The 13,037-nt window shown below is 57.9% G+C and overlaps 1 protein-coding gene across 1 annotated transcript; it reads right to left on the reverse strand.

Moving 5' to 3' along the window:
* Positions 1–10,394: 10,394 nt before the first annotated feature.
* LOC121274816 (histone-lysine N-methyltransferase SETD1A-like) lies at positions 10,395–12,515 on the reverse strand. Its single transcript, XM_041182179.1, has 2 exons — positions 12,378–12,515; positions 10,395–10,816 (listed from the first exon to the last, which is right to left on the reverse strand). The coding sequence occupies exons 1-2, from the start codon at positions 12,513–12,515 to the stop codon at positions 10,643–10,645; spliced, it is 312 nt and encodes a 103-aa protein (XP_041038113.1). The 3' UTR covers positions 10,395–10,642.
* Between the last annotated feature and the right edge of the window lie 522 nt (positions 12,516–13,037).

Here is a 13,037-nt window from a genome sequence, read left to right on the forward strand (position 1 = left end):
CGGTCCCCTCTCTCTCAGGGAGATATCTGTACACTGACTGGAGTCTCTCAGTCCCTCTCTCTCAGGGAGATATCTGTACACTGACTGGAGTCTCTCAGTCCCTCTCTCTCAGTGAGATATCTGTACACTGACTGGTGTATCTCAGTCCCTCTCTCTCAGGGAGATATCTGTACACTGATTGGTGTCGCTCAGTCCCCTCTCTCTCTCAGGGAGATATCTGTACACTGACTGGTGTCTCTCAGTAACCCCCTCTCTTTCTGTGCTGAACACAATTCTATAATAGTTCACATGCTTCCTGCCCACAATCTCTTCCTGTTTCCTGTCAGCATTGTCAATTCTTGCAGTCTCCTTTACGACACTGACAATGCACACGAGGCCATTCTGCCCATCACCCCCTGTGCTGGCTCTCTGGTAGAGCTATCCAATTGATCCCACTCCCTCCTCCTGCTCTCTGCCCCCCCATCGCCCTGTGAATTTTCCCCCTTCCAGTGTTTCTCCGATTCCCCCATTCTGAGTGTTCCTATTGAATCTGCTTCCACCGACCTTTCAGGCAGCACCTTCCAGATCATAACAACTCGCTGGGTCCCACAAACCCTGTCCCCATCTCCCCCCCCACTGCACACACACAACACAGCCCCCACAACTCTGGCTCTTATCCCAATCGCCTCCGATCCGTGTCCCTCTGGTTTCCCCTCCCTCCTGTCACTGGGAACATTTTCCTCCTCGTTCCCTCGATCCCAACCCCCTCCCCGATTGGGAACGCCTCGATTCAATCCCCCCCTTAACCTTCCCCACTCGAGCGAGAGAGCGATCCCAGATCCTCCTCGCATTCTCTCCACATGAACTGAAGTCCCCTCATCCGGTAAATCTCCTCTGCACCCTCTCCGAGGGCCTGGACGTCCTTCCCGGAGTGCGGAGGCCGGAATCGGGGCCGATCCTCCAAGCTGGAACCTCATCTGCCATTGTTCCTCAGGGAAGGATTCCCTTTGGATAGCAACACCAGGCCTGCTTGAGCCCTCCCAGAGCGAGGAGCGGCAGGGGCTGCTGTAGGTGCACGTACCAGAGAGGCACAGGGGGGTGGGGGGGGGGCGCTTTGCAGAACCTGACAATGTATCGCCAACAACGTCAAAGCTTAGACATTGGAAAACGGCTTGGTTTTCATTCACTAACCAACAGAACTCAGAAAGCAGAAGTTTGTGTTCACGTTCGTAGAGTCTGGGTTAGACCACACTCGGAGCACCGTGCACAGTCCCGGTCTCCGTATCCCTCGGTTAGACCACACTCGGAGCACCGTGCAGAGTCCCGGTCTCCGTATCCCTCGGTTAGACCACACTCGGAGAACTGTGCACAGTTCCGGTCTCCGTATCCCTCGGTTGGACCACACTCGGAGCCCTGTGCACAGTTCCGGTCTCTGTATCCCCTTCGGTTTGCCCACACTCGGAGCACCGTGCACAGTCCCGGTCTCCGTATCGCTTGGTTAGACCACACTCAGAGCACTGTGCACAGTCCCGGTCTCCGTATCCCTCGGTTAGACCACACTCGGAACACCGTGCACAGTTCCGGTCTCCGTATCCCTCGGTTAGACCACACTGGGAGCACTGTGCACAGTCCCGGTCTCCGTATCCCTCGGTTAGACCACACTCGGAGCGCCGTGCACAGTCCCGGTCTCCGTATCCCTCGATTAGACCACACTGGGAGCACTGTGCACAGTCCCGGTCTCCCTATCCCTCGGTTAGACCGCACTCGGAGCGCCGTGCACAGTCCCGGTCTCTGTGTCCCTCGGTTAGACCACACTCGGAGCACCGTGCACAGTCCCGGTCTCCGTATTATAAAAGGGATAGAGAGACACTGGAGAAGGTGTATGAAGGATTTACCAGCCTGATACCAGAACGGAGAGGTTATAAATATCAGGAAGGGTTGAACAGGCCGGGACTCTTCCCTCTAGAACAGAGAAGGCCGAGGGGGTGACCTGATCGAGATCTTTGAGATAATGAAAGGGATTTCGATACGGTAGACGTAGAGAAGATGTTTCCCCTTGTGGGAGAGACCAGAACTCGGGTGAGAGGGGGAGGGGGTGGGGGGGGTCTGTCAATATAAGAGAGTCACTGATAAATCCGGACAGGGATCTGGGGAGAAACGTCTTTACCCCGGAGAGAGGGGGGGGAGAGTGTGGGACTCGCTCCCACGGGGAGAGGGGAATCGTGTCGAGAGATTTAAGGTAGGGGGTGGGGAGCGGGGAAGCTGGATAAACGCAGGAAGGAATGAGGAGTAGGAGATGTGGATGGACGAGGCTGAGATGAAGCGGGGGGAGTGGGAGGAGGCTGGCGTGGAGGCAGGAACACCAGCAAGGGGGGGGGGGGAAAGAGGGGCTGAATGGCCTGTTTCTGAGCTGTGAATGAGAGGCAAACCCTTTCCTCATCAGCGACGATGATCACCAAATCCTGAGGTTAAACGTGACTGGCAGAGTGAAAGGAATTTCGAGCTTTTTTTTAAAAGAATTGTTGGATATAAAGCAGACAGCAGCTCCTCATCAGGACAGGTTCACAATACAGAACCTCAAAGGGAGCAACAATTTGTACTGCATGAGAGGAGAGCGCAGATTGGTTGGCAGGCGGACTCTGATTGGGAGGGACGCCAGCTTGTGGGGGAAAATGCACCAGGGAACAGTTAACTGGCAAGCTTTTGTTCAAAATTCAAACCAGGCAGGTCAACCGATTCACCAATGAGGAATGAACCAGGGAATGGCTGCACCCCACCATTACCCAACCTCCCCCAACCCTAAGCTTTTGTTTCAATTTCGATTAAATTTCCAGCGAAGTTTAAGCTACATGGAGAGGGAAGGCCCTCTCGCTTCTTTGTCGGTCTCCACAGGGAACGTGCCTTCCCTGGGATGACCCCTAACCCCCCCGTCCCTTGTAAGTGTCCGATACGTTCGCTGTAGTTGAATCCGCACATCAGGGCTTCCTTACCCACCTTCGTGGGCTCCAAACCTTCAAAATGGAGCATGCACACGGACTCCCTTCCCTCGATGGGCTGGTTGAGAATCCGCCGGGGTGGGGGGGGGCGCGCTCTACTCCTGTCGGCCGCTAGCCGGCCCTTCCCTAGTCAAGACGCGCGTTGGGATCCGCACAGTTCCACGCGCAGTAAGGTCGACCTGATCGGCAACCTAGTAAACAGGCCCCGATGCGTTTGCTCCCTCTTGCCAGCTGAGGGCCAAAATAGGGCGCACCGAGGGCTTCCGGCGGGATAACGGCCACCCCAATCCGATCATTGCTCCGCCGGGTATCGAGCAAACTCACAGTCGGGACTAAGGCCGCCACTTTCAGCCCTGAAAGGTGCCCAGCCTACCTCAGATACTGCTTCACTCTGCCACCATGCGGTAGAAGCACGGGTGGGCATTCGCCACCAACAGGGTCAGGCCCAAAGGATGCTCTGCCCATCACATGAATGAGCAACGAGGCTTGTGAAGTTCGGGGCATGACACCAGCTACGTAGGTGTCACAGCCCCAAGGCCAGCAGATCTTATCAAACAGTCTCTTCCGCTGTTCACAACAGGCAAAGTACACTCCTGCTGGCTAAACTCAAAACATAAAAGCACAACAATAGATGCGATTCCACGCTTGGACAGCACTTGCTAAACAACCCTGATTGTGTCAATCCCACTGATTTACCAGTTGGGCTCACAGTGCAGCTTATTTACACGTGCTCCCAGCTACATATATTCATTTTTTAAATTCATTTGTGGGATGTGGGCTTCTCTGGCCGGGCCCAGCATTTATTGCCCATCCCCTAATTGCCCCTTGAGAAGGTGGTGGGTGAGCCGCCTTCTTGAGCCGCTGCATTCCCTGTGGTGTAGGTACACCCACGGTGCTGTTAGGGAGGGAGTTCCAGGATTTTTTCCCGTGTGGTGTAGGTACACCCACGGCGCTGTTAGGGAGGGAGTTCCGGGATTTGGACCCAGCGACAGTGAAGGAACGGCCAATATATTTCCAAGTCGGGATGGTGAGGGGCTCGGAGGGGAACTTCCAGGTGGTGGGTGTTCCCCATGTGTCTGCTGCCCTTGTCCTTCTAGATGGTAGAGGTCGTGGGTTTGGGCGGCGCTGTCAAAGGAGCCTTGGTGAGTTGCTGCAGTGCATCTTGTAGATGGTACACACACTGCTGCTACTGTGCGTCAGTGGTGGAGGGAGTGAATGTTTGTGGATGGGGTGTCGATCGAGCGGGGCTGCTTTGTCCTGGATGGTGTCGAGCTTCTTGAGTGTTGTGGGAGCTGCACTCATCCAGGCAAGTGGGGAGTGTCCCATCACACTCCTGACTGATGCCTTGTAGAAGGTGGACAGTCTTTGGGGAGTCAGGAGGTGAGTTACTCTCCGCAGGATTCCCAGCCTCTGACCTGCTTTTGTAGCCACAGTATTTATATGGCTGGTCCAGTTCAGTTTCTGGTCAATGGTAACCCCCAGGATGTTGATAGTGGGGGATTCAGTGATGGTAATGGCATTGAATGTCAAGGGGCGATGGTTAGATTCTATCTTGTTGGAGATGGTCATTGCCTGACACTTGTGTGGGGTGAATGTTACTCACCACTTGTCAGCCCAACCTGGATATTGTCCAGGTCTTGCTGCATTTGGACAGGGACTGCTTCAGTATCTGAGGAGTCGCGAATGGTGCTGAACATTGTACAATCATCAGCGAACATCCCCACTTCTGACCTTATGATGGAAGGAAGGTCACTGACGATACTGATACACAGGGGGCTCTGTACTTTGTCAAGTGGGGGAGCATATCCACACAATGCGCCTCTATCAACTAAACATGAGCTTGGAGAAGCAGGAACAGAAAATGCTGGAAAAACTCAGCAGGTCTAAGAGCATCTCTGGAGAGAGAGAGAGAGAGAGAGAGAGAGAGAGAAACAACGAACGTTTCAACTCCGCATGCCTCTTCCTCAGAGGTTGGAGGGGACAGCCATTCCCTGGTCCATTCCTCGTGGCGACGCCTTGACCGGAGTCGACTGTTTGAATTTCAACAAGGGCTCGGCCGTTAACCGTTCTCTGGCGCATTCTCCACAGCAAGGCCTCTGCCGACCAGGGCCCCGCTTGCCAACCGATCGGCGCTCTCTCCTCGTGCGGTATAAATTGTTGTTGCTGCTGCATAATTGGGCACCCTCGCGAACCCGCCTCGCGTTGCGCCCAGCCACAACGCATATAATATATCTTTTTTTTTTACCTCAAACTTTATTTTTGCTTCTCATTGTTGCAGCTTCAAAAAAGTCAACATCAATTTAAACCAAAAAAAAAACTCCTGTACAGATCCTTATTAAAGAAATCAAAGAAACGTATTTACATTAGCGAACACCTTAGTTTCCACAAGAAACAGCCTTGGCATTTAAAGGATTGCCTGTCCTCCCCTGTCAGTATCCGTTCTCATCTACAATATTTTACACAATATTTCGCTTGTCGAACTCCTGCTGGCGTCTCGATAAAGTCCGGCTGGCCCAGTGTTGCTGCTGGAGAGAGAGGGGGCGGAGGGAGAGAGAGAGAGAGAGAGGGGGGAGGGAGCGAGAGAGAGAGGGGGGAGGGAGCGAGAGAGAGAGAGAGACGGAGGGAGAGAGAGGCAGAGGGAGAGAGAGAGAGAGAGAGAAATGTCGATTCTCCTCCCGCCTCTTCCCCCCTCCCCCCAAACCCCCTGCACTGCTCGTCTGCTTCGAGACCTCCTCCCTCTCTCCACCCCCCCCCCCCCAGTTGAAGAGTAAGGGTTCACATCCTCCAACCCCCACCCCCATCACAACCCTCCCCCACACCGTTCCTGCACACACCCACCCCCCCCCCACTCACCCGCTCTTCTTCCTTTCAAAATGTGGGGTGGGGGGGGGTCTGGTATTTTCAGGCTGGTAACAATGCCAACTATCCGTGTCTGTGTCCGGCGAACATTATTATAGCTGGGGAGGGAGGGGGGAGAGACTAGAGGGGGAGGGATGGAGGGGGAGAGAGGGGGAGGGAGAGGGAGGGAGCGAGGGAGCGAGGGAGGGAGCGAGCGAGGGAGCGAGCGAGGGAGGGAGCGAGGGAGGGAGCGAGGGAGGGAGCGAGGGAGAGATACCGCGCGAGGGAGGGAGCGAGGGAGGGAGGGAGCGAGGGAGGGAGGGAGAGAGGGAGGGAGAGAGGGAGGGAGAGAGGGAGGGAGCGAGGGAGCGAGGGAGGGAGGGAGCGAGGGAGGGAGGGAGGGAGGGAGCGAGGGAGCGAGGGAGGGAGGGAGCGAGGGAGCGAGGGAGGGAGGGAGCGAGGGAGCGAGGGAGGGAGCGAGGGAGGGAGCGAGGGAGGGAGCGAGGGAGGGAGCGAGGGAGGGAGCGAGGGAGGGAGCGAGGGAGGGAGCGAGGGAGGGAGCGAGGGAGGGAGCGAGGGAGGGAGCGAGGGAGGGAGCGAGGGAGGGAGCGAGGGAGGGAGCGAGGGAGGGAGCGAGGGAGGGAGCGAGGGAGGGAGCGAGGGAGGGAGCGAGGGAGGGAGGGAGGGAGGGAGGAGGGAGGGAGCGAGCGAGGGAGGGAGCGAGGGAGGGAGCGAGGGAGGGAGCGAGGGAGGGAGGGAGGGAGGGAGGGAGGAGGGAGGGAGGGAGGGAGCGAGGGAGGGAGGGAGGGAGGGAGGGAGGGAGCGAGCGAGGGAGGGAGGGAGGGAGCGAGGGAGCGAGGGAGCGAGGGAGGGAGGGAGCGAGGGAGCGAGGGAGCGAGGGAGCGAGGGAGCGAGGGAGGGAGGGAGCGAGGGAGGGAGCGAGGGAGGGAGCGAGGGAGGGAGCGAGGGAGGGAGCGAGGGAGGGAGCGAGGGAGGGAGCGAGGGAGGGAGCGAGGGAGGGAGCGAGGGAGGGAGCGAGGGAGGGAGCGAGGGAGGGAGCGAGGGAGGGAGGAGGGAGGGAGGGAGGGAGGGAGCGAGGGAGCGAGGGAGCGAGGGAGCGAGGGAGCGAGGGAGGGAGGGAGGGAGGGAGGGAGGGAGGGAGGGAGGGAGGGAGCGAGGGAGGGAGGGAGCGAGGGAGGGAGGGAGGGAGGGAGCGAGGGAGGGAGGGAGCGAGGGAGGGAGGGAGGGATCGAGGGATCGAGGGATCGAGGGAGCAAGGGAGGAAGGGAGGAAGGGAGGAAGGGAGGGAGGGAGGAAGGGAGGGAGGGAGGAAGGGAGCGAGCGAGGGAGGGAGGGTTAATCCTCAGATCTGGGCAGGACACCAGCACTGAAACTTTACCATTCTACCCCGCACCCCGGTTAATCTACCCCCACCCTCCCGCAGCCCTTCCCCAGCTGGGGGTGTAACTCCGGCCTTACCCCAATTCACAGGCCCATCGCCCTCCCTGTCCCATCCCAGATTCCTCCCTTCCCCACCCCAGGGCACGCTCACGTCAGTCTCTGTCCGCAGCTCACGGAGAGCTTTCCAGGGTCTGTCCACACGCTCACACCACTCCACATCCCCTCCCTCTCCGCTGAGAGAGAGAGAGAGAGAGAGAGACACGGGGTGGGGGGGGGGAGACAGAGAGAGAGAGGGGGGACAGACGGGGGGAGAGAGAGAGAGGGGGACAGACAGGAGGAGAGAGAGAGAGGGGGGGGGACAGACAGGGGGAGAGAGAGAGAGAGAGGGGGACAGACAGGGGGAGAGAGAGAGAGGGGGGGGGACAGACAGGGGGAGAGAGAGAGAGAGAGGGGGGGGACAGACGGGGGGAGAGAGAGAGAGGGAGGGGGGACAGACAGGGGGAGAGAGAGAGAGAGAGGGGGACAGACAGGGGGAGAGAGAGAGAGGGGGGGGACAGACAGGGGGAGAGAGAGAGAGAGGGGGACACACAGGGGGAGAGAGAGAGAGAGAGGGAGGGGGACAGACAGGAGGAGAGAGAGAGAGGGGGACAGACAGGGGGAGAGAGAGAGAGAGAGGGAGGGGGACAGACAGGAGGAGAGAGAGAGAGGGGGACAGACAGGGGGAGAGAGAGAGAGAGAGGGAGGGGGACAGACAGGAGGAGAGAGAGAGAGAGAGACAGACAGGGGGAGGGAGAGAGAGAGAGAGAGGGACAGACAGGGGAGAGAGAAAGAGAGAGACGGGGGACAGACAGGGGGAGAGAGAGAGAGAGAGGGGGACAGACAGGGGGAGAGAGAGAGAGAGGAGGGGGACACACAGGGAGAGAGAGAGAGAGAGAGAGTGGGGACACAGAGGGGGAGAGAGAGAGAGAGAGGGGGGGACACAGAGGGAGAGAGAGAGAGAGAGGGGGGACACAGGGGGAGAGAGAGAGAGAGAGGGGGACAGACAGGGGGAGAGAGAGAGAGAGAGGGGGACAGACAGTGGGAGAGAGAGAGAGAGAGGGGGACAGACAGTGGGAGAGAGAGAGAGAGAGGGGGACAGACAGGGGGAGAGAGAGAGAGAGAGGGGGACAGACAGGGGGAGAGAGAGAGAGAGAGGGAGGGGGACAGACAGGAGGAGAGAGAGAGAGGGAGGGAGGGGGGACAGACAGGGGGAGAGAGAGAGAGAGAGGGGGACAGACAGGGGGAGAGAGAGAGAGAGAGGGAGGGGGACAGACGGGGAGAGAGAGAGAGAGGGGGGACAGACAGGGGGAGAGAGAGAGAGGGGGACCGACAGGGGGAGAGAGAGAGAGAGAGGGGGACAGACAGGGGGAGAGAGAGAGAGAGAGAGGGGGGACAGACAGGAGGAGAGAGAGAGAGAGAGAGGGGGACAGACAGGGGGAGAGAGAGAGAGAGAGGGGGGACAGACGGGGAGAGAGAGAGGGAGGGGGGACAGACGGGGAGAGAGAGAGAGGGAGGGGGGACAGACAGGGGGAGAGAGAAAGAGAGAGGGGGGACAGACGGGGAGAGAGAGAGAGAGGGGGAGGGGGGACAGACAGGGGGAGAGAGAGGGGGAGAGTATGTCGGAGAGAAGGCCGGTGGAGGTAGATAGAGATAGAGGAGAGGGGGAGGAGGGAGGGAGGGAAGGAAAAAGAGGGATTTAAAAGTTGAATGTGTTCCCCTTGGGAGAATCCTGTGGTGAATGAAGTACACCTGTGGTGGGGAGCTGCAGGAAGCTGGGAAAGCCTTGCAGCTGATGGACAACAGAGGGCGCCACGTTTCTCCCCCCCCCCCAACCCCCCCTGCAGTTTACTGACCTGGGCCACCAGGTGGAACCAGAGAGTGGATCACAGCGCCTCCCGGTGGCCAGCACAGGCTACGCCAGGCACCTCCGCTCCTTCAAAGGGCAACGCGAGCCGGCGGGCCCCACCATCGCCGGCCCTCGCCTTGAGTGGCACAGTCTGTCAGCGCCCACCCAACAACAGCTGAGTCCCGAGCTGCGTTCCCGCTCCACTGCAAAGCGGAGGCCATTTTGGAAACTTGAAGCCAGAAGTGCTAATTTCTGGGTACCCCCCACCCCACCCCAGTCAGTTCCCATATCGCTGCAGCGCCCACTTAAAAGGGGCAAAGCGCCCAGACGGTGGGCCCCACCGTGCGCCTGCTGACCGGAGAGGGACAACGGGTGACTCCACTCTCCGGCACCTCGCCAAACGAGAGCGACTGAGTCGATGCGCTAAGAGAGAGTCCCTGAACCAGTCAGTATGGAGCTGAAAAGGTCCGTGTCTCACTCTCCTCACTCGAATTCAGGGATGCCAGGTCCTGAAGCTCGGCGCATGTCTGATTCTGAAGGAGCATGGGGCCTGGCTGCCACAAACCCGGTCCCAGAGGGGGAAAGGACAGTGTATCTAACGCAAAGAGAGACCCGGTCACAGAGGGGGAAAGGACAGTGTATCTAACGCACTGTGACACCCAGTCCCAGAGGGGGGAGGTGAAGAGAGCGAGACTGAGAAGGCAGCTGAAAAGAGACAGACAGACAGAGGGAGGGAGAGGGGAAGAGAGAGAGAGAGAGAGAGAGGGAGAGGGAGAGGTGGAAGTGAGAGGGGGTGAAAAGGGAGAGAGAGAGAGAGAGAGAGAGGGAGAGACAGACAGACAGACAGAGGCTGGGGGAGAGTGAGAGGGGAGAGGGGGATAGAGGGAGAGAGGGAGAGAGAGGAAGGGTGATGGTGTGAGAAGGTAGAGCAGTGCACCACACACACCCCGCGTGCCCCCATCCCCAACCCCTGCAGCCAACAGCAGAACCCGAGTGAGAATCGGGTTGGGCAGAGAGGGCGCAACAGCTCACAGCCCGTGCCAAAGATACCCACTCGGCGGCCGGCTCCTCAAACACCCATTTTGCCCGCCCCCCCTGCTCCTCCTCCTACACACCACGGTGAGCTGGCCCTCCAATCGGAAGATGGAGGGAGGGAGGGAGGGAGGGAGGGAGGGAGGGAAGGCTCCGGGACCAAGGAGGGGCTCCACGCTCGCCGGTCTCGCTCCAGGGGTGAGAGTGGGCTCGCGCTGCCCAGCGCATGGAGAGGGGCGGGGGGGTGGGGAGGGTGGGGGGGATCTGGGGGCTGGGTCAGAGTCTGGCAGGATAACGCCCTTGGCACTCCCAGGCCCAGAGAGAGTGTGGAGGCGAGGGACCTCCTTAAGGCTGGTGTCCTTCATTGCTGAACGCTCAGTGCAATTCAATAAAAAGAAACATGTTAAATACAAAAATTCAACGGGAGGACAGACCCTTGGCGGACGCTGGAAGGGTTTGGGGTGGGGGGGGTGGGGGGAGTGCGGACAAGGCTCTCGAGTCTCAGGCTCCCTCAGTTCAAAGTGCCCCGACAGTTTTCAGTCCCACAGAGACAGGGGATTTTGTTCTCTTCAATGGGGAACTTGTAGTCGTACGTGATCTCCTCGTTCACGCTGATCGCTTGCTTGGAGTAAATGACAATTTTCTTCTGAGCCTCCAGGGTGATGACTTTGGCGTAGCAGTTAGGCTGGGGGGGGGAAACGGCAGAGGGTTAGATACAGAGTAAATCTCCCTCTACTCCGTCCCCATCAAACACTCCCAGGACAGGTACAGCACGGGGTTAGATACAGAGTAAATCTCCCTCTACTCCGTCCCCATCAAACACTCCCAGGACAGGTACAGCACGGGGTAAGATACAGAGTAAATCTCCCTCTACTCCGTCCCCATCAAACACTCCCAGGACAGGTAAAGCACGGGGTTAGATACAGAGTAAATCTCCCTCTACACTGTCCCCATTGAACACTCCCAGGACAGTTACAGCACGGGGTTAGATACAGAGTAAATCTCCCTCTACACTGTCCCCATCAAACGCTCCCAGGACAGATACAGCACGGGGTTAGATACAGAGTAAATCTCCCTCTACACTGTCCCCATTGAACACTCCCAGGACAGGTACAGCACGGGGTTAGATACAGAGTAAATCTCCCTCTACACTGTCCCCATTGAACACTCCCAGGACAGGTACAGCACGGGGTTAGATACAGAGTAAATCTCCCTCTACACTGTCCCCATTGAACACTCCCAGGACAGGTACAGCACGGGGTTAGATACAGAGTAAATCTCCCTCTACACTGTCCCCATTGAACACTCCCAGGACAGGTACAGCACGGGGTTAGATACAGAGTAAATCTCCCTCTACACTGTCCCCATTGAACACTCCCAGGACAGGTACAGCACGGGGTTAGATACAGAGTAAATCTCCCTCTACACTGTCCCCATTGAACACTCCCAGGACAGTTACAGCACGGGGTTAGATACAGAGTAAATCTCCCTCTACACTGTCCCCATTGAACACTCCCAGGACAGTTACAGCACGGGGTTAGATACAGAGTAAATCTCCCTCTACACTGTCCCCATTGAACACTCCCAGGACAGTTACAGCACGGGGTTAGATACAGAGTAAATCTCCCTCTACACTGTCCCCATCAAACACTCCCAGGACAGGTACAGCACGGGGTTAGATACAGAGTAAATCTCCATCTGCACTGTCTCCATCAAACACTCCCAGGACAGGTACAGCACGGGGTAAGATACAGAGGAAATCTCCCTCTACACTGTCCCCATCAAACACTCCCAGGACAGGTACAGCACGGGGTTAGATACAGAGTAAATCTCCCTCTACACTGTCCCCATCAAACACTCCCAGGACAGGTACAGCACGGGGTAAGATACAGAGTAAATCTCCCTCTACACTGTCCTCATCAAACACTCCCAGGACAGGTACAGCACGGGGTTAGATGCAGAGTAAATCTACCCCTACACTGTCCCCATCAAACATTCCCAGGACAGGTACAGCACGGGGTTAGATACAGAGTAAAGCACCTTCTACACCATCCCCATCAAACATTCCCAGGACAGGTACAGCACGGGGTAAGATACAGAGTAAATCTCCCTCTACACTGTCCTCATCAAACACTCCCAGGACAGGTACAGCACGGGGTTAGATGCAGAGTAAAGCTCCCTCTACACTGTGGTGTGGGAGGGAAGGGCAGGGGTGGGAAGCTGGAGGGGACTGAATGAGCACTCACCGTGCAGCAGTGGTTGATAAACCGGGCGAGGTTACCGGATTTCGTGGCATCGATGATGGTGTCATGGTCCACACGGAACAGGTAGCTACTCCCGATCCCCTCATCCTCGTATCTCCTCTCCCGCATGTCCGCCACCATCTGAGAGAGAAAAATGATGAGACTAACTCACCTCCTGACTCCCCAAAGCCTCTCCACCATCGACAAGGCACCAGTCAGGACTATGATGGAATACTCCCCACTTGCCTGGATGAGTGCGGCTCCCACAACACTCAAGAAGCTCGACACCATCCAGGACAAAGCAGCCCCGCTTGATCGGCCCCCCATCCACAAACATTCACTCCCCCCACCACCGACGCACAGTGGCAGCAGTGTGTGTACCATCTACAAGATTGCATGCAGCAACTCACCAAGGCTCCTTCGACAGCGCCGCCCAAACCCATGACCTCTACCATCTAGAAGGACAAGGGCAGCAGACACATGGGGAACACCCACCACCTGGAATTCCCCTCCGAGCCCCTCACCATCCCGACTTGGAAATGTATCAGCCGTTCCTTCACTGTCGCTGGGTCCAAATCCCGGAACTCCCTCCCTAACAGCGCCGTGGGTGTACCTACACCACACGGGGACAAAATCCTGGAACTCCCTCCCTAACAGCGCCGT

The sequence above is a fragment of the Carcharodon carcharias genome, assembly GCF_017639515.1.
Source record: "Carcharodon carcharias isolate sCarCar2 chromosome 38 unlocalized genomic scaffold, sCarCar2.pri SUPER_38_unloc_27, whole genome shotgun sequence".
NCBI classification, from domain to species: domain Eukaryota; kingdom Metazoa; phylum Chordata; class Chondrichthyes; order Lamniformes; family Lamnidae; genus Carcharodon; species Carcharodon carcharias.